General features: G+C 34.1%; 1 protein-coding gene across 7 annotated transcripts in view; it reads left to right on the forward strand.

Annotated features, from left to right (window-relative positions):
* The window catches only part of CDC42BPA (CDC42 binding protein kinase alpha), a 310,403-nt gene that overhangs the window by 247,022 nt on the left and 40,659 nt on the right, over positions 1-22,722 (forward strand). For 5 of the 7 annotated variants that reach the window (XM_058533588.1, XM_058533583.1, XM_058533582.1 and 2 more), the window contains 2 exons: positions 11,339-11,443; positions 15,530-15,613. In XM_058533588.1, coding sequence (XP_058389571.1) covers positions 11,339-11,443; positions 15,530-15,613 — 189 coding nt within the window. The remainder of the gene's footprint in view (positions 1-11,338; positions 11,444-15,529; positions 15,614-22,722) is intronic. The other 2 variants (XM_058533584.1, XM_058533587.1) reach the window with 1 other exon arrangement.

The following is a 22,722-nucleotide window of genomic DNA, read 5'->3' on the forward strand; positions in this document are numbered from 1 at the left end:
ATCATCAGACCAAGCCTACAGGAACTTCCCATTCTGTTCAGTTCATTCTCTTCTTTTCAAATGAACCCCCAAAATGCTGGGCTTGACTGTATTAAAGGTAATACTAATCATAGCCATAGAAATGAATTACTTGCTCTGTATATTTGATAAACATATTGTCATATATTAAATACATGCCAAGGAGGTTTTGAGTTTTAGTAAATGACAATTCTACACTCTGCTCATTTAGGCCAAGTTCACAAAAATGGAACTTGCCCATTTACTTGGCAAATGAGAGTGTATGAACTTGCGTTTTGGAGGTTGTCTTACTCTAGTGTACTGAGGAAAGAGTAAATGGAGGAAGTAAAGCTCTAGAATGTAAAGGTCAGACATAAAGGAATAGCAATAGCACCTCTAGTCCAACTGTCTGGTCTTCCTAATACTGTTTTCTTTTCTTGTATTCTGGCATATTAAGAGAAGCAAGTAGTCTGAGAGTATTGGCAAGCTGAGTTCTACTCTTGGTTTTGGCCTCATATAAAATCTTACTAAGATGTCCCAAAATATTTAATTTCAGTCTTGGCTCCTAGCTTTCTTCATTCATCTCTTGCTTTTAACATTGTTCTCTCCCCTAGCTTCTTTCATAATCTATCATAACCAATCACAGATATCTGAGGCCTGGTAGCATAGTTTTAGCTGTATCTGGGGAAAGTTGATTATACATGATAGTCGGTGGAAGACAGAATTTTAAAACGTGTCATAAAGATACTTTCATCGTATGACCAAAACTAGGCCTACATCCTTCTGAGAAATTATGGCAATCCTGAAATTTTCTCCTTCAGTTCTTGTTTTTTAAAACTTCCATCCACATATGAGGCACAACCCAACTTAAAACTCACATTTCAAAAGATTGTCATATACAATCCATGCCTAATTTAGGCAATATGTTATATTGTATATATTATATATGTATTTTATGATATATATTATATTGTAATATTCTTGGGCAATCTAGAGGGAAAGAACCATGACTACATAATCTTTTACCTCTTCGGTATTTTATTAAATAAGACCTCTGGAATTCATTAACTGAACCTTAAAATCTATTAGCCAAATTATGTGTCCATAAGATAAATTACTTCTTTGAGTTTCTGCTTGTGTGCTTGCTTCCATAATCAGCCTTAAAGTTCTGGTGGCAATTTATAGACCTAGATATAAAATACATATTTTTAAATGGTATATGATTGCATATTAAGACAAGTACTGGTTTCCAGTGTTTGCTATGAGACCAATTTCAGTGTTTATAGAAAACCGTATTGTGTGGGAGTGTGTATGAGAGAGAGAGTGTGTGTTTTTCTCTAATTGCACCATCAGGAAAAAGTGTAATTTGCCCTTGTCTATTGAAAACATATAAATATGTCTGATTTCTAAGTAGATACTTTGGGAAGAACATTATTACTACGGTGATTTAGTATCACTATTAGCTTTATACATTGCCAGCTTAGAAAATGTGTGGTCCTTCATATGCGAAGATAGTTTTGAGAGACATTTTGATTTACTTTTAGTATAGCGGTAATGTATTTACTTTGAGCTATTTATGCTCTTTTTCATGGTTTTAGCATACTCCAGACTCTGGGCTAGAAGTAGGGATAGCCAAAAAGTAAAGGTTTCTCTATGTTAAACATTTTAGCACTTTTTAAATGTGTGGTACTATACTATGCACAATGGTAGGTACTAAGACGTATCAGACGTAGAACTAGACCTCAAAATGCTTATCTTATTAGAAAAAATAAATACATAGTTGTGTGCTGTGTGATACAGAAAGTGATAGAGGCCATAAAAATATTTAGGTTAAGTATTGTGGAATTTCAGAAGGATTCATTCAGTATTTATTAAGAATTTTTAAATTTACAGGCTTTATGCTAAGTATAGTACAGTATTTCCTGCCATTAAGGATCTGAGTCTGGTGGAAAAGACAAATATCTAAATAAATAATTATAACACCCTTGGGAGAAGTACAATAATTAAAGATACGGACTGCATATCGTGGGAGTGTAAAGGAGAGATAGCTAACTGAACCAGGAGGGGCCAGAAAAGCTTTCTGAAAGAAATAATGCCTGAGCAGGCCCTTCACTGATGAGTATGGTCGGCAAAATAAAAGACAGGCTGTATAAGAGGAGTATATTCTAGGCAGGCAGAGCCGTAGTTGGGGAGGGAGAGTTTACTGAAAGCAAAAAGAATGAAGCAGGAATTGGAAAGAAATTAGTTTGAATTGGGGCCAGAACCAGGATGACTTTATGTTCCATATTGTGGAGCTTAGATGTAATCAGTCCCGTATGTAATCATTATTAAAAGGTTTAACAGAGGGGAAAGATGACCGGCTTCATTTTGGACAGGTTCAAGGTGCCTGAGGCACATCCATGTGGAGATGTCCAGCAGGTCGTTTTCTATATGAGTCAGAAGCTTAAGGGAAAGGAGTGAACTGACAGTAGAGATTTGGAAAAGATCAGCGTAGTTGAAAGTGGGTGAAACCTCTCCAGATCACAGCGTGAGAAAAGCAGTGAGCCAGAACAGAAACCTGGGACCTCTCGCACTGAGACGGGGTGGAGGACTAGGACCCCCAGGAGAGAAGGAGGAGCAATGCTCAGAGGGGACGAGGTTACTCAGGAAAGTCTCATGTCACAAAAACTAAGGGAGTAGGGAGTTCTAAGGAGGTACAGCCGAGATGGCGGGTAGAATAGGACAAGCAGGAAATACTGATCTTAGCATTTCGTTAGAGTGATCAGAGCTGGATTCGGATTGCACGGTATTGAGAAGTGAACGGAGAGGCTGGGAAGTATAGACAGGGATTGTGTACTGTCTCTGAGAAGTCTGAGAAGGTTTGAATCCAAACTCCACCAATTACCAGGTTTGTGACCTGTGGCAAGTTAAGTTGTTTCCTTCATGTTTAAGATGGGGATCTTAATACCTACCTGATAGGGTGTCTGTGAAAATTAACAGAGTTAATATGTGTAAAGTACCTTGAAAAGTATCTGTATATATTATATACATGATAAATATTAGCTATTATCATTATTAGGGAAGAGAGGGGAGAGATTAAATGTTAGCTAGAGGAAGCGTTGTGGGTTGAGTTGTTGAATGTTTGGTGGTTTGGTATGGGGGAGCATGAGGGGAGACAGTTAGTTCCTATTAGTAACTGAGGGAATATAACCAAGTTTGACCCTGAGACTTTAGCCTCCACCGTAATGGAAAACTGACTGGACTAAGAAACAAAAACTCGTTTAGAAATCTGCAGGCCTTCTAATCTTGGTTTGCTGTGAACTCTTTGGGACACAGTGTTCAAGTCACCTTCCATTCCAGTTTCCTATAGAAAGAAATAATAGTTCCTGTTTACCAATCTGCCAGACTTATTATACAAGTAAAACTGATAATCTTGAATGATGTTTCTTATTTTTGAAGTTTTCTCTAAAATCTTCTATTAACTCCTGTAGACTCAGTTTATAAATTCCCTCCTCTAGGTCCCCATGAAAATCTTGAACATCCTTCCTCCAGGTTCACGTACAAACTTTGTACATATCTCAGTTAATAGCATTTATCACATTGTTGATGGCTTGATGTCTTCCCCACTAGTCTGTGAACTGCAATGTCTTCTTTAAGTATCCGATGTATTGTAAATCCTCAATAAATGTTAGGTTGGATTGAATGTAGGAAATTGCCTTAGTAGATATGGTTTATATTTATGAATCTCGACTGCTAAGCATCACAAGCTTCATCCAAAACTTGAAAAATATTTTGATATAATTGTTACCTACTTATTGTTATTGTTACTTTTTCCTAATTGCTCAATTCTTTAGTGTCAGAGAGGTGAAGGTCCCTCTTTTGACTAAGCCTAACATCTAGTCAGGATGGACAATATTGTTGAAATAACTGGTTTTGTCTTAATATATTATCAGTAATTCTGAAGGCCTAATTTAGCTTTTATTGTTTAAAAGAATCATCTTTGAAAAGAGTGAGAATTTGGTAGGTAAATCTCTGAAGCAAAACTAGTTAACTAAATATTGTGTAAATGTTTACCAGCACTAAATCAGAGTTATTGAGATCCTTTTTGTTCTCACATTTCAAGTTGCTACAACCAACCTTTCCAGAAAAGAAATTGTCCATCACTTGATGGAGCATTATTTTGCAGGTCACTCTTTGTGCAAGGTCCAGTGAAAACTTTATCACTCTTAGACCTAATCTGAGCAACTATTTCTTCCCTGTCCTATCTTCCAGTTTTTCCTGAAGATACATGTACTTTCAACCTATCAAAAATGTGTCTATATGTATGTTTATATACTTTTTGTCTGTTAATGCAATAGTAGTCACTGAGAATCATGTGTGAGTATTTGTAACATGTAGTCTTCTCCTTTCTCTGTTGAAGCACTCTCCATCCTGTACTCCAGCTAGCAAAGGCAGACGTGTAAGAGACTATTGCACTTGTGTACCCATCCTGATGCCCTCTACCCTACTCTTTTCCTTTTGCCTGTGGTTGCAGAACACGCTAATGTTTTGTGATGTGTTATGACACATACTGCATGCTTTGTGCTGCTGCTCCTACTGTCGCTACTCTGCTTTTCTGTATTTTCTTTTTTTGGCTTTGGCCGCAAAGCTTTAGGAATGTTCATATAAATTTCTGTAACCAAGCTACTAAAATTATAAGGTATCTTCTTTATTTTGATTGGGGAAAAAAGTGATCCTAAAGTACGCTTTCTGAATTGATCACATACAAAGTAAATGAGTTTCTAAATAAGAATCTGTTATAAGCAAATATGTAGAGATTTCTTAGACATTTTAATTATGTAGCAAGAAAACTTGGTAAGTCATATTATGCAAAATTCAAAAAAGATTTAGGACAAGTTATTGATCTTATTGACTATAATTGTAAGTCAGTTCGGTTCTGGAGAAATCTTTGATAGAGTTTTTTTATGTAGTTCAAAGGAATATCCCTAAATATCTTATATGTATAAATTTGAGGCGGTAATATTAATAATCATTTATATTCTAAGATATTTCCAAGATTTTAAAAAATAATTGTAATGTTCTTTATGTACGTATTGATAACAAACTATAAACATCATCCCGTGCTAAGGCTAGCTCAGTGTTTTTCAGTCTGAAATGGGCCGGCCACCACCTCTATCCTGCAAGATTCTGATATGCCCAGAGTGGGGAATCCATTTGTGGAAAGGTCTTCAATTTTTCTAAACCAGCCTCCACTCCAACACCAGGGTACACACTTGCAGACTCCCTGGTTGAGAAGCAGTGGGCTAGCTGACATTGTTTGCTTTGGTTTTCATATATGATGTAAAATAGTAGTATTAAAAAGGAAAGTCTGTGATAGATACAAGTTTTTAACTTTCACCTATCGGTGAAAGCTTCATGATCACTGGTACTGATCAACATCTTAAATCCAGAATTCTTGAACTTGGAAAGTTCTAGATCAGGGAATTCTCTTGTTTATGGAAGGCATGGGAAGTAGTAGGATGGCCTACTGCTTTCTGTGCTCTTATCTTTCTGGTGTGATGGAGGGTTGATTGTAAAATAAACATATTAACCCTAATATAGCGCATATTTTCAAACTGCTATTTAATAATCAATAAGCAGTTCAGATACCAGTGGTATGGCCAGTAGAACTGCAGCTTCAATTTATATCTCATTAATTAATGAAGTTTGCAAAAAGATTGCTGGTTCAAACGATTTCTTGCTTATTTTGACATTTTGAGAGAGTTAAAACCATTGGGTGTTTGGATTTACCAGATTACTCTGGGTGTGTGTTAGTTACATCATATAACCTCTAGAAGGGAAGACCAAAATGTTGTGTGCCCAATTATGTTAGGTTCAAATCATCGGCCTGTGAATTGACTAAATTTTTAACTATTTGTTTTTGAATAAGGTTATAATTCAGAGAAGGTTTGTGTTTCTGGTTAAATTTATTATAAATTAGTTATATCTCACTTGCCTTGCAGACTTCTAGGGGCCTTGGCCACCCAGAACACTTCTGTAAGTCTTGAAATAAGGAAAAATTTTTGAGGGAAATTGTGTTACAAGGTCTCTGCTCTTTGGGTTTTTGTTTTTTTTTTTTCTGTAGGATGTGAATAAGCCACACTTAAGCAGAGCCTATTGACTTAGAATTAGATTTTTTTCAATGCAGATGTGATAGGCTTGGTAATTTGATTTCCTAGCTTCCCTCAATTTTTCCTTGGTTAAGTATCTGACGTGAACAATCAACCACTGGAAAGTGGTAATGTCTGTGAAGGAAAAGATTGAAGAATTACCAGTTGTTCAACAGTTAAATAGAAACGTCCTAATGGAATAGTGAGGAAACTCAATTGTCCCTGGGAACATCGGTGTCCTACAGTAGGACACAGATAGTTACCACTCCTAACAGTGGCCTTGAATCTAACAGTGGCATACAATTTTATGTTATATACTGTGTGTTTAGACAAGCAAATATGTAATGCTTTTTAAATTTAAAATTCTTTAAGTGACTGTGAAATGTTATATAAATGAGGTATTACTATATAATGTTTACTGTATTTTTATTTCCAGTGTGTTATAAAGCCTTATTTATAATTTGAATACTTATATTCTTTTTATGTGGTGGTATTTAATTAAGCATAGTATAAGAAATATTTCTTATTAATATTACTATTAATGTCTGAATATAAATGGTTATGGGAAGGTCCATAGTGTTTCATTAATAGTGAGAAATACTGGGTGTCTCATTTTAGATTGTTCCTTTAGAGTTTGGAGCACAGATTATAAATAGCTAACACGTAGCTTAACTTTCTTTTATACTTTCTTAGAATATTTGTAAGTTCTCCAGAGTAGATATTCAAAACAATATATTAAACATAAGGAGAAATTTTCATAAAGAGAAATCCTGTTACATTAATTGTAACTAGTGAGATTACACTTACTAGTCATAATCTTCAGTAATTTATGATTTGTTTTAGAATGATAAAATATTATATTAACTGTTTTCCAAATAATATAGTATTTCTATAATACTGTTTTTTATCATAAGCTCAATTAACAGAAATAATTATATCGCCAAAGGTTTGTGGTTATAATGTGTTTCTGAATACAAAAAGTTGGATTACTTGCTATTTTGTTTCCAATATACTTATAGTTAAAAGATAGAGACTTACAGTTAAAAGATAGAGATAATCGATGAAAACTGGATTTTTTTCTGTTAGAGTTTTATATTTACCAGTATGAAACAACATCTTAGATGTAAGCTATTTTTTAATCTATATCAAATCCATATCGAATCTTATTGTCTTTTTAAAACCAGATTTCTTATGAGAATGTTTTGCTACTTGTATTTGTTCAAATCTGTAATTATTTTTGGTGTAAGAAAGGCCCATTGATACATATTCAAGATGAATAATTTTAGTTGTTTTTATTATTTATCAGAAGAACATACTGCTTAATTTGAGGAGTTCTTGATTAATAGGTCATCTAAAAGTCAGATCTGATCCAAGGGGAAAACAAGTTTTCTATTTTACCGTACTATTCTAAAAATGCATTTTGTGGATCATCCATTAGAGAAATCCTAATAGATTCAGGAAACATTATGGACTTTGACATGACAGTGTTGTGCCTTGTGGGCAGTACCGCTGATACTCAGTTTTCTGCTTTTTTTTCCCCAAACAGAGCAGTAAGTAAAAATGACATTGGAGTATAGTAGACGTTTCTAATGTCTACTCATCAGAATAACTCCTTAAAGTATGTTTATTTAGAAAAAAGAATTAGTTAAAAAATAGGACAAGTCACATTTACATAAAGATATTACTTATTTATTTTTCTCAGTGGATTGCTGCTTAGAAACATTGAGTGAATTGCTTATACTATTCTGTTAAGATTTGTTTCCAAGATCTTTCTTTGGATAATATCAAAATATACTATACAATTAATATTAGCTATTTATTGCTTTTTACTTTCTATTTCCTCTTTTTTAATCATTCTTTCTATAATCATAAACCCAATTAATGAATTAAGATATCTCTGCTATTGATGTATATCATATTTATTAGCTTTTCCTGCATTATTAATTCAAGTCATTGCTTATATATTTAGTGCTATATTTTTCATAACACAAAGAATTTTTTAACTTCCATGGTTTAAGTATAATATTAATGATTATATTTGTTTTATTAGGTAAAAATAACTAATGTGCCATTAATCGCTTTGCTGCCATATTATATCTGAATTATTGCCAATTAATTATTAAAATTTATTTTAGGCTATCTGTAAATCTTAGCATATAGTCATTGAGTATTCTGAAAGTTTAGTAAAATTAATTGCTTTTCAGTGGATAGAATAAGCCGTTAATTATAAATGCAGTGGTAAACATTTAATTATAGATAAAATTAATAACATCTTGGAAACTATAGTCCTGTTGGTGATAATTGATACTTTGATAAAGAAAATATGTAAGTGGTATTATATTTTTTTTATTCTTACTGTTAAACCTCTTTTGAGATATTGTTTACACCTGCAGTAATCCAGAAAGGAAATGAAATATTAAAACTATTAATCTAATTAGCTATTAGCTCCTAGCAGAGTCTTTTAAAAGACCTGGAAATTTTTTTTTAGTTGGATATTCAAAACTTTTTGCCATGAGTTTATTCATCTTTACCAAACTTTGTTCCTTGTCTTTATGAGAAACACACTTTTCTCAAGAGTAGTAATTTTAAAATTTCACTCATATATTCAAGTTTTTCTTCTTAACATTGCAAATGGTATCATTCAACTTTTAATATACTCAATGCCATCTCAAAATATTATTCCAATAGTTTTACTTATTTTAATTTTAATTTTAATTTTTTAACAAAAACTAACTTGATATTTGTTTAATCTCTAGAATTTATTTTTACTTTAAGAGCTTACAGCTCTAAAAAGCTAGTATGGTAATTTTCATTATTTTATTACAGTTAATATTGGGTTATTTTTTAAATTTAAATGTTTTCCTCTTCTGAATAACCAGTTTTTACCTCATTCAGCTAAGAAAGTCATTTTTAAATCTGTTCCCATTCCTGTTGTTTTCTTTCATTTTTATTGATGAGTAAAAACTTGTAGAAGAAAAGGATTTCCATAAATGACAATAAATTCTTCAAAAGGGCCAAGAGGTGTGTGTTACAATCCTCAAGAGTTCATTGAGTCCCTAATTTGTGTGATCACAGATTAAACTGTGATAGTGTATTTTTTCCTTTTCATGGAGTAAACCTCCCATTAGAGCACATACTAACAACATGGCTTAAGGCAATGTATTCTAATTTCAGCGCAAGAAAGTATATAACAGTGTGCTCAACTGGCGTCAGCATGTGTGCACGTGGCTCAGAGAGCAGACCTGTTTTAAAATTGCAGCCAGTACTATTGGAAACAGCAAGCTCTTGCCTTTTCCATTTTTGAAGAGTTTTTAAAGTAATTGGACCCAGAGATACAAAGCCACTGTATTAGCTATTCAGTCCTGTTCACAGCGTTATCCTTCACGCCGGAACTTCTGGTTTATGTCTTTCAGTCAAGCTGTGGGCTAAAGATTTTTGTGTGACAGGTCAGAAACTTAAATTTTCCTAAAATGACCAGTTTTTTAAACATAGCAAATACCCTACTTGGACACTTCTTTAAAAATGAGATAGTTCACTCTTGATTATTTGAATCAGTTGTAAGTTCTTATTAGAGTAAAAGGTATCAATACTGCTTTGTTTATCGATTCCATTTGAATTGAACTCCCTCCCCCACGGACTCTTTTTTAACTTGCAATTTACATAATCTTATGGAAAGTAGAAGGAGGAGACTTTTAGGAAGTAAGACATTTCTGCCTTATTCCCAACCCAGAGTCATATTTCAGATTAATAATTTAAACTAATTACCTTCTTCATGGCTGTCCCTGAGGAAAATTGAGGACTAGGCAGAATTTGTCTTCAGACTCCCATTTTCTTCTTTCCTTTTGTCTCCTATTCCTGGTCAAAGTTCATTGTCAGGAAAGGAGGTAATATAACTCAGCATCCATGATCACTAAATTGCTTTGAATACCTCTACTGTGGAGATGGCTCTGGTACAACAGAGAGAGTACTGAATATGGGGTCAGGAGATGAGATTCAGGCCTGGCTCGCACACTTCATAAACTGGGCTAGTTTTATGAAATTAGCCACATTGTGCACACAGAGCTGATACACAGCTGGTATGCTTCAGTTCAATAGTTGCAATTTTTAAAATACTGAAGTATTTCCTCGCTGTTGGTAAGTAGCTGCTGCTCCAAGTCCTGTAGCTACCCTCACTGAGACCCTTCTTCTCCCGAGTCCAATAACTAAAGGGTGAAGGCCCGGTTGGTGGCCATGTTAGCCAGCCCCACCAGTCTTACCTTGTGGTTTGCCAGAGTACCTGCCCATGCCCACCGCCCTGGGAGGCCATAGTTGGGCACCAGCAGAGAGCTGCTACAGTGTTTGCCAGCCCTCTAGCCAGTCCCTAAAATAGCCACTACAAAAATAATAAAGAAAAGTAAAAAAATATTTTAAGTACATATTTAAAATCATTAAGCTGATTGCTCGTCATTGATTTGTCACTTCTGATCTAAGCATTGTTCTCGCTGTACAACAGATTTGAAACAAATTCCCTAACCTTTTTTCCAAATTGCCTTCATTCCCTTTCATTTTAAAAACCCAATCCTGGTAATTTTCAAAATTGCCAAACTGGATATATCCTCAATCAGTGTGCTCCCTAACATCTTTTATGCTAAATTTTAACCCAAAACATTTTCAATTTCTAAAACTACTTGGTTAAAAAGGTGTAACTGAATGTAAGTGCTTGTATTTCTACTGCTGCAAAATAAAAAGAGGATTTATTTTAGTGACAAGCACAAAGCTAATAGGTTAGTTTCTTTTACTTTCAACCAATGCCTGATCGAGGACCAAATTTCATTCTTATTAGGGACAAAATTATCTCTAATCTGCAGTACACATCTCTATTAAATACTCTGCATTTATTGCACATGTATGATTTATTTTATGAAATAGAAAAGTTTCATGTGGAATATGAGAAAAGAACATACAGTAGAGATCAATGCTCAAAGTAAGAGGTCAACAGTGAAGATTGGAGCGTTTTATTAACCACTGTTATCTTAACCTTTGTTTACATTAAAGCTGGTGGTTCTACTTTTGTATAATGACACACCCCTAATGTGAATATTCAGACTAAAGTTTGTTATCCTCCTTTTTCAGGAAATGTTATCATGAGCATGCCTTACAGAAGTTTGCTAAGAGCTGCATGTTGTTTAAAAGTGATTTCTTGGGTTTTTGTTTCTCCTGACTTATTTTCCTAGACTGATCCCGTTGAGAGCACATATGTACGGAATCCGAACATCAAGTTTTACATCCAGTCAAGGTCCACATCTCCTTCCACATCTAGTGAAGCTGAGCCAGTTAAGGTGCCTCATTGGAGCAGTCTTGCTCCCCTACTTTTCACTTGTGTCAGGACAGAGGGAATTGCAAAAACAAGTGAAATCTGACTCTCTTTTCATCAAATATATTGTGTCATAAGTCACAGTAGATGGGAGCTCATTACATTTGACTGATAATATAGATAGGACTATAAAACTAAAGTAGAAAATTGTCTTCCCAAATTCAACCTGAAATAGACAAAATAAAAGTAGTCTTTAAGTAGAGAACTATATCGAACAGAAGACAGAGTTACGTAAGTTTTGGAATTATCGGATACAAACTCTGTAGGCACATGGCAGTGTCAAGTGTCATTCTCATTTTAATTCTTCTACTAAATCTCATAAACATGACATAACTGTTACTTCATAAAATTGCCATGGCTGGCAAAGTTAGAATAGTTTATTCTAACTGCTAAATCAGCAATAGGCATGCAACTAAATCCTGCCTTTTAATAGTACAAAAACAAATGTTGTGTCTGCACTTCATGTCAGTCAGTGGTTTTAAACAGCCAATTGTCCAGTTTTCTCGACAGAGATCATTTTCTCAACAAGTCAGAAGGATGTGTTATGCCTCAGTTAATGCCATCCTGCCTCAAGGTGCAGGTGTGGTTCTTCACTCAGCATTCCAGTTCTGACGGAGCTCCTCTGTTTCCACTGTATCTCCAGAGCTGTTTCTGGCATTCCAGTGGAAGCAGATGGTCCAGTTTGGAAAGCTCTCTGAAGTGAAGGGTGACTTGTAGTCAGATTCTGACTTGGTTTTTTACAACCCTGTAATAGACTTCCTCAGACTGGTCAAGTTAATGAGACCCTCTGCTTTTTTTTTTTTTTTTTAATAATTTTATTTATTTATTTATTTTCCCCCAAAGCCCCAGTAGATAGTTGTATGTCATGGTTGCACATCCTTCTAGTTGTTGTATGTGGGACGCGGCCTCAGCATGGCTGGAGAAGCAGTGTGTCGGTGCGCGCCCGGGATCCGAACCCAGGCCGCCAGCAGCAGAGCGCGCACTTAACCGCTAAGCCACGGGGCCGGCCCCCCCCTGCTTTTTTTTAATCATTGTTTTAATATTTTGAGTTTATACATTTTTATTTTAATGTTGAAATATTTCTAGCACACAGAGAATAATGTAATAAACACCCATGTAACCACCATCCACAGATTTAACAGATGTGAACATTTTGCCCTGTTTTTTTCAAATTTGTATTCAAAGAAAGAAAATATTCCAGACAGTTGAAACACTCTTCCCTGTACCATTGCCCTCTCTCCTTTCCCAGAGGCATCTAACAACCCTGACATTGATGTGCATCCTCTCTTCTTTGGTTTTACATTTTATTTCGTTTGTATTTGTAAATAATATATAATGACGTTTGTATATTTAAATTTTACACAAAGGTTGTCTGTATCTTTCTGTAATTTCTTTCATTCGACATTATGCTTTTGAGGTTTATTCATTCAGATACACGTCTAGTTCATTAATTATAATTGTTGTGTAATATTTCATTTTGTGATATACCACAACTATTTATCCGTTCTCCTATTGTTGGATATTTAGCTTGTTTCCAGTTTTTTTGTTATTACAGTCAGTGCTGAAGTGAACATCCTAGTAGCTAACTGCTTTTGCAGATGTGCAGAGTATATTTAGCATGTATATCTCGAAGTGGAATTTTTGGGTTGTGTGGTATGTGCATTTTCAGTTTTAACTAGATTTTACCAAATTATTTTCCACAGTGATGGGACCAGTTTTCACTCCCAGCAGCAGTTTGTGCAAGTTCCCCATTTTCCCACACCCTTGTCAATCCTTGGTATTGTCGGACATTAACTTTTGCCAATTTGATGGGTATGGAGTGGCATTTTTGTTTTAATTTGCAGTTCTCTGATTTCAAGTGTTACTCAGCATCTTTTTATATGTTTACTGACCATTAGGTGATTTGCCTAGTCATGTCTTTTGTCCATTGTTCTATTGAGTATTTTTTCTGTTGTTTTGTAAATGTTCTTTATATATTCTGGATACTAATCTTTAGCTGGCTATATGCACTGCAGGTATTTTCTTCCAGTCTGTGGCTTATTTTTAAATTTTATTTGTGGTATCTTTTTGTCTTGCAACAGTTTTTATTTTAAAGTAGTCATATTTATCAATCTTTTCCGTTATGACTTCTGCTTTTTATGTCTTTCTAAAATGATTCTTCCGTATGCAACAATTATAAATATTTTCTTCCATATTTTCTTCTAAGTTTAAAAATTTTGCTTTTACATGTTTAAGACCTTAATCAAACTGAAATTTATTGTTATGTATTACGGGAAATGGGGTTCTAATCTATGTTTCTCATATGAACAACCAACTCTCCTATATTTCCCCCACTGATTTGTAAAGCTATCTCTATTTTATATAATGGGTCTGTTTGGGGGTTCTCTGTTCTCTTCCGTTGTTCTTTTTTGTCTATTGCTGCACCAACATCACATTATCTTAATTACTATAGCCCTAAAATAATTCCTGGTACCTGGTATGGTCAGCCACTCCCACTCACCTTCTTCTTCTTTTTCTTCTTGACCATTTAGTTTTACCTATGACTTTTAGGATCTGATTGTTAAGTTCCATGTGAGGCTTTTGATTGGAATTGGGTTGAATTTATAGATTTATCTGAGGAGAATTGACATCTATGTGATATTGGGTATTTCCATCTGTGAACATGGTATGCATATTATTTACATATTCTTTTATATCCTTCAATAAAGTTTCATTATGTATTTCATATTACTTGTTAGATTTGTTTCTAGGTACCTTAAAGTTTTTGTTGCTATGGTGAATAGGATCTTTTTAAAATATGTTTTCTTATTAGGCATTGCTGGTCTTTATGAACTCTGTTGATCTTGTATCCAGCCCCTTGCTTCATTCCTTTTAATTCTAAAAACTTGTCTTGGACTTTTGATGTAAATTCTAATGACAATTTTGTTTACTATGAATTGTTTTTTAAATTAACTTTTATATAGGTTTTCAGTGTTCCTCTCTTTTATCTTTCATATTTATCTTTTTAAATGTTAAATTATAAATTGGGTTCAAAACTTTTTCAAGCTGCTTAAAAGTAAATTAAATTTAAATTGGAGCTAAACCGAATTAAGCAGAAAATTCTGAGAAGCTCAACTCAATTCCGTTTTAAGGCTATAATGCATATAAAATATTCTGCTTTGGGAGGTTATATGGCAACAAAGACAAAGAGGGACCATTCCTTTTTCTCTTAATAATTTAGAATATTCTATAACTTTATACAAAGCTAGCTTTTTCGTCTTGTTTGCTTGCTTGGCATCCTAAAAGGAAGGAATTCTTCGTATCTTTTTTTTATACTTTGCTAATTAAGTTATGTCTCTTTTTCCACAATAACATCCAATAAAATCACTGGTTCCTTTCATTCAGAGAAATAGGTTACAATAATTACTCATAAAATATAGATATGGCTTACAACTAAATTTGTATGTAAGTTCTGAATTCCAATAATAAATAATCTAACTCCCTTCTTTGGAAATTAATTTCTTCACAAAAATCCCACTAATCAATCAATTAATATCTCTCTCTCTCTCTTTCTCTCTCTACATATATACATACATACACACAGATTCACAGAATTGTGTTCCATATATGTAATATGCATTCTGAATATAGAAGTCAAGGAGTTAAAAGACCTTCTAAATATTTTGATTACAAATCTTGCTAAAAACTCTTTGAGCTGTTTTTTAGAATTAATATGGCATTTTCAGAAGACTTGAAAATGAATAGCCTCATTTTTATATAGGTCACACGCTATGACTTTTTTGTTTTCTTCTCTGGATTCTCTTTTACAAATTATTTATTTTTAAATTTTCAGACTGAAATAATTTTTACTAATTGAACAAATGTGTCATTTGTAGACATTGCAGGCAGAAATTTAAATTATCAACACTAGGGGAATTTTAGCTTTATTGAGATATTTTTTGCCTTATTGATGTTTTGTTTGGCTTTATTTACTTAGATTTATTTCTGGTGATCTTTGAAATAGATGGAGTGTTTCATGACTTTTTTTTTTTTTTTTTGCCCCTGGATTCAGACTGTAGACTCTGCTCCACTTGCAGCTCACACACCAACCTTAAGGAAGAAGGGATGTCCTGGGCCAGCTGGCCTTCCACCTAAGGTACTCAATGTGGTTATAAGTATGGTGTGTTCTGAAGAGTAAAAAAGAGAGAGAGAATGGATTTCTTCTGCTTTTTGTATTTGCCATAATTTTTGCTAATGGTTTCCTCAAAATTACAAACAGAAAAGCTTGGAAAGAAAATAAATTCTGTATGAATGGAAATAAACACCACTGAGAAAGGAAGAGTGTACAGAGTTTGTTTTGCTTCCATCTTCTTAAATTCAGTGTTTGGAAGTCTGTTAAAGTAAGGAGCAGTGCTTGGAGGAGGTATTGTAAGGAAAGCATTAAGTTGAGACTAAGTTGAGACCACTGTGGAAGAATCTAAGATGGAGGTTAATAAACAAACCATTGAGAAAGAGAAATGTTTAGTGAAAAGTTCAGGTGAATTATTTTTTTTTCATTCTATTCAGCATGATTATGACTGAAGTACATGGTAGAACGTGAAGATTTAGTTGCTGATCTCAAGCTCCTACAAAGAAATTCTAGAAATTGGGAAACTGAAATGATCTACATCCCCAGAACATAAACCTCGGATAAATGCCAGACTGAGAGAGAGTTTGATGGATCTGAAAAGCTAATAAAATATACAAAAGTATAACTGGTATAAAAGAAAGAAAACAAACACCTGTGGTAGTTAAAGCAAAATTTTGAGGCCATACAGAACCTGAATTTAAAATAAGCACAATACATATCCTCTAACAGATAAGAAAGCACATATGTTGGTAACATGGGGCAGGATAAGGCACTTATGAAGAAAAATGATTTGCAGGTGCTTGACAGGAAAATAGAACTGCTGAAGTAAAGAACTCAGCAGGTGACTTTAATAGAATGAGCAAACTGGATATAGCAGGAAAACAAGTTAGTGAGATGGAAGATGAGATGGCAAATATGTAAGGTAAGATATATAACAGGAATAGTATCAATATCTATATAGTAGGACTTTCAAAAGTAAAGAAAAAATAGAGAGATGGAAATACTTAAAGAAATAATTACCTAAAATTTCCCAGAGTTAAAGATGAAAAACCTCATATTGAAATACATCATTATGTGCTAAAGAGAATAGATAAGAAAAAACTCACATCTAGACACATTATAGTAAAATTTAAGGATATTATAGCTCAAGAGAAAATTCTAAAAACATTCAAAGAGAAAGAGCAGATCATCTGTAAACAAAAGTCAGATTGATCTCAGTCTTCTCAACAGCAACACCATGTGCAAGAAGACATTTAAAAAATATGTTCAAAGTGTTGAAGAAAAAGAACTTTGAACCCTAAAATTTTAACCCAGCTATACTATCACTTTATAAGTATAAGAGCAAATTAAAAATAATCTCAGGTATACGAGGACCTAGCAAGTTTATTATTAAAAAAAAAAAAAAAAACTCTTTGAAAATACTCTTGTATACACCAACAATGAACTATCAGAAAGAGAAATTAAGAAAACAATCTCATTTACAATTTCATCAAAAAGAATAAAATACCTAGGAATAAATTTAACCAAGGAAGTGAAAGATCTGTTGAGTGAAAACAATAAGACACTGATAAAAGAAATTGAAGAAAACACAAATAAATGAAAAGATATTTCATGCTCATGGATTGGAAGAATTAATATTGTTAAAATGTCTATACTACCCAAAACAATCTACAGATTCAAAGCAATTCCTATCAAAATTCCAACACTACATTTCACAGAAATAGGAAAAACCATGTTAAAATTTGTATGGAACCAAAAAAGACCCCCGAATAGCCAACGCAGTCTTGGGAAAGAACAAAGCTGGAAGCACCACACTGCCTGATTTCAGACTAATTACAAAGTTATAATAATCAAAACAGTATGGTATTGGCATAAAAACAGATGCATAGATCAATGTAGCAGAATAGAAAGCCCAGAAATAAATATGAATATATCTATTAATTGACCACATGTATGGTCAATTAATTTGTGACAAAGGAGCCAAGAACATACAATCGGGAAAGGATAGTCTCTTCAATAAATCGTGTTGGGAAAACTGGGACAGCCACATGCAAAAGAACGAAACTGGACCCCTATCTTATACTATACAAGAAAATCAACTCAGAACGGATTAAAAACTTGGACATAAGACCTGAAACCATAAAACTCCTAGAAGAAAACATAGGGGATAAGCTCCTTGACATCAGTCTTGGCAATGACACCAAAAGCAAAGGTAACAAAAGCAAAAATAACCAAGTGGGACTACATCAAACTAAAAAGCTGCATAGCAATCAACAAAATAAAAAGACAACCTATGGAATGGGAGAAAATATTTGCAAATCATGCATCTGATAAGGGGTTATAGGCAAAATATATAAGAACTCATACAACTCAATAGCAAAAAAAATCTGATTGAAAAATGGAGAAACTGAAGACATTATTCCAAAGAAGACATACAAGTAAATGGCCAACAGATACATGAAAAGGTGCTCAACATCACTAATCATCAGGGAAATGCAAATGAAAATCACAATGAGATGTCATCTCACATCTATTAGAATGGCTATCATCCAAAAGACAGGAGATAACAAGTGTTGGTGAGGATGTGGAGAAATGGGAACCCTTTTGCACTGTTGATGGGAATGTAAATTGGTGCAGCCACTATGGAAAACAGTATGAAGGTTCCTCAAAAAATTGAACATAGAACTACCATATGTTCCAGCAATTCCATTTCTGGGTATATATCCAAAAGAAATGAAATCACTATCTCAGAGATATCTGCACCACCATGTTCATTTGCAATAGTCAAGATGGTGGGAATAACCTAAGTGTCCATCAACAGATGAATAGATAAAGAAAATGTGGCATATGTATATGCAATGGAATATTATACAGACATTAAAAAAACAAGGAAATCCTGCCATTTATGACAACATGGGTGGACTTTGAGAAGAGAAATAAGTCAGGTAGAGAAAGACAAATACTGTATGGTCTCACTTACATGTGGAATCTGAAAAATGCAAACTCATAGAAATGGAGGACATAGTGGTGGTTGCCAGAGGTGGGGGGGTGGTTAGGGAAATGGATGAAGGTGGTCAAAAGGTACAAAAGTCCAGTTATAAGACAGGTAAGTTCCAGGGGTGACTATAAAGTATAGTGACTATAGTTAACAACCCTATACTGTATTTGAAACTTGGTAAGAGAGTAGATCTTAAACGTTCTCATCACAAGAAAAAAAATTTTGTAACTACATGAGGTGATGGATGTTAACTAAACTTATTGTGGTAATCATTTCACAATATATACATATTTCACGTCATTATGTTGTACACCTTAAACTAACACAATGTTATATGTCAATTATATTTCAATAAAACTGGAAGGGAAAAAAAAGAAAATATTCTGGGAGGAAGTTCTTCATCAAGAAGAGATATAAAGCCAAGAGGCCACTATGAGAGATTTGGGAAATGGGATAAATAGTTATCTTAGAGGACTTGACTGTCATCTATAAAAGCAAGGACCCTCCGCTCTACAAAAATCAAAGTAGAAGAAAATGTAAATTCAAAATAGTTCAGAACTAATCTAAATACAGACACAGTGCAGGTGAGTGTAAGGATCAGGTAAGGTGAACGTGCTTGGGGAGAAGTTGCAGAGACAGTGTAGCATGGTAGTTATCAAGGTAAACTCCCAACCAGACTTCCTAAGTTGAAGTCTCAGCTCCATCTCATACTAGTTGTATGAACTTGAGCAAGTTACTCACCTTGCTCTGCTTCCGTTTCCTTGTCAAAAAATGAGGGTAATCATAGTCTGCATCTCATTGGATTCTTTTGAGTTTTAAAGAAGCTTAATATTTATAAAGAACTTAGAGCAGTGTCTGACATAATAGTACCATATAAATATGTTTAAATAAATATTGATAACTTGATAAGAAAAGTAAGCACAAGTGTGGATCTTAAAAAGTTGAGGGCAATAAAGAAAAGACTAGCAAATGAAAGGTATAACTTTCATACATGCAGAAGGAAATGCTGTTCATTGAAAAGAGGCAGGAAAGGGAAAGAGAAGAAAGGAAAACATGATGACCCGGTAAGTACTCTTAACTGTATAATAAATTGTCTTAAATCTTAGTGGCTTCAAAAAAAAAAAACTTATTCTCATGATTTTGTGGGTATGAATTTGGGAAGGGCTCAATGGGAAGTTCTCACTGGGAGTCTCCCATGTAAGTGCAGTCATATATCAGTTGAGACTTCAGTTGTCTGAAGGTTCAACTGGACTGAGTGTCCAGATGGCTCACTCTCATGACAGGCAGTTGATGCTGGCTGCTGGCAGCTACTCATGGTCCCTCCAGCATGGCAGTCTCAGGCTTCTTACATGGCAGATAGTTTCCCACAGAGTGAGCATACCAAGAGAACTGTAAAAGCTGCATGGCTTAAAGCAAAGTCCTAGGGAAAGGTAGAAAATAAAGGAGAGATCACAGATACATCCTATAACATGGAGTTTAAGGTGTAAAACATCAAACGACATAAAAGAGGACATTGATTACTAATAAGGGGAATAAAGAAGATATAATGATCATTGCATACTAATAAAGGGGATAAAGAAGACAAAATGATCATGAGTGTATATGGACCTAACAGTAAAGCCCTAAGCTATATAAAACAAGAACTAAGAGAACTAGGGAGAGAAATAGATTAGAAATAGATTGGGAATTTTAATACACAACCTCATAGACAAACAATGTAGTAGAAAAAAAAATCAAAGCAGAGGACAGAGGGTTACTATCTGCATACACCAAGAGCTTTTATAGACAAGGGAGTAAGTTGTATAAAAGTTAACTAGCCAAAAGCCGGGAATAAGCAGATGAAAAATCAAAATGATTGACAAACTGAAGAGATGCTCAAACTTATTAGAAGTTGGGGAAAAACAAATTAAAGTAATAATGAGCTGTCCCTTTACATTTGTGACATACAAATCCCCATTATCAATAGGATACTATGACACACTATGGGTGGAAATTTGAATCAATACCACCTTTCATGAAACAATCTAAAAACATTTTAATTAAAAATACATGTCAGTGTGTCTTTAGAATCCAGTGAGTAGAGGATTCTGGGAACTTGGTCGCAATGGCAGTGTAGTTTTTGAATCTTACTGAATCTCCCCATAAATACAGACAGATGAGCTGGATAGGATAGCAAAACTAAAATAAAAACCCACAGATAAGACCTCAGCAATAATAGATGAGAAGATTTTCCCACAAACTCCAAAATGCAAACTGATAGGAAAAAAACACCATCTACCAGACCTACATGGTATTAAAAATTGTGCTAGAGAAAGTGGAGGTAAAGCAAAGGGATTTGTGATCATCTTGAGAGTCAGAAAACCACCAAATCACAAGTACTGCTGGAAAGTTCTGAGAACAGCAGCACATCCTGAGTTGGGATTTTGCAAGCTCCATTTCACAGGTGAGTGCAAGGGAGATAGGACTGTAGAAAGATCTGACACTGCTGCAGTTATAAATCCTCAAAACTAACAAATCAGAATGCCCTTCCAGATTAAAGCCCTGCCCTAGGGAGAAACAGCTGGGAGTAGATTCAGAATTGAGCAACACAGGAAAGAAAAGAAAAAAATCCAGATAATTAAGAAGAGGGGAGGAAGATCTCTGAAAATATGAGGTAATTTTTTTTATCATTTTATGAAAATAACAGAAAAAGGATTCTAGAGCCATGGAGCTAGAAAAACTATCTTGGTGCACCCCTCCCTCATAAAAGTACAGGAAAAGTCATTTCACTTAAAAATGAGCAACTGAAAATGATTATAGTCAAATCTCACACACAAAAAAGAAGAAAGAGAAATGTATCTTAACAAAAAATGAAAGTGTGCCAGAAAAACTTGTCTATAAAAATCAATGAAAACTACAATCAGTATTTCAAAAGAAATTAAGAAAATTATAGAGGCTGTGAAATAACAACAAAAATTAGAAATAGAAAATCCCAGAAATGAGAGTGTTGGAGAAAGGAAGATTTAAAAGAGAGATGAAAGAAATCAGGAAAAAGAATTAGAATTTAAAATGGAATATAATTTCAGAAATACAGACTAATCTAAAAGGAATTCAAGAGTAAATAAACTCAACAGATGACTTATGAGAAATAGAAGATGGAAAGGAGGAAGTTTTTTTTTTAATCAAGAAATGAGGAAAGAGGTAAAAAGGATTTGAGAAAAGTGATGGATAGAAAAGAAAGCCAAAGAAGGACCAACATTTATATAATAGGAGTCTCTGAAAAAGAATGCTAAAGTGATGGAAAATAATAAAAGCTATCTTCAAGAAAATTTCCTAAAATAAAAGAAGACTTGAAACTTGCATTACAAGGGCACACAGCGTAGCTGAGAAAATCAACCCAGAAAAAACAAAATATATTCTAGTCAACTGTTGCTCTATAAAGAAAAGGAAAAATATTGGAGATTCAGGTGAAAAGTATAAGTCATTCAAGGAGAAGAAAAAAAGAGATTTTCATCAGATTTTTCAATAGAACACTATGCCAGAAAACAATGGAATAACATTTTGAGATACCCAAGGAAAGTGTGAGTCAAAGAGTTTTTTCCCCTCTGTGCCTTTTTTTTTTGACAGCTTTATTGAAGTATAATTGTTATACCAAAAAACTACACATAGTTAATGTATATAATTTGATGAGTTTGAAATGTTGAAGATTTTTAAGGATTTAAGATTTTAAGGATAATAAAGCATCTTTCAAAAATAAAAGCCACAGAAAACTATTAAGAACATGCAAGAACTTGAGGAATGTTGTTCCCACAAGCTCTTCCAGAGGAATGTACTAGAGGACAAGCTTCAGAGAACCAAAGTAAGGCACAGGTACCTTGAGAGGCAGGAGTGAAAAGGGAGTCTAGAATGAATTGGATAATTGGTTCAAAGTCCACATACGGCATTGTTAGGACCATCTCTCAAAACCAGACAATTATCCTCAACTCAGTAATATGTTAATTTTATGGAATAGTTGAACCAAAGAGACCACAGATTCAAGGACACCAGGCTCAGTGGTTGGTGAGAGAGAGGAAAGGTGTCAAACTAGAAATAGATTTTGCAAAGGTCTACAAACTGAGTGGTGAGATCCCAAACCCCTTTCCCCTGCTTAGCTCCAGAA

Source organism: Diceros bicornis, chromosome 38 (assembly GCF_020826845.1).
Source record: "Diceros bicornis minor isolate mBicDic1 chromosome 38, mDicBic1.mat.cur, whole genome shotgun sequence".
Lineage (NCBI taxonomy): Eukaryota > Metazoa > Chordata > Mammalia > Perissodactyla > Rhinocerotidae > Diceros > Diceros bicornis.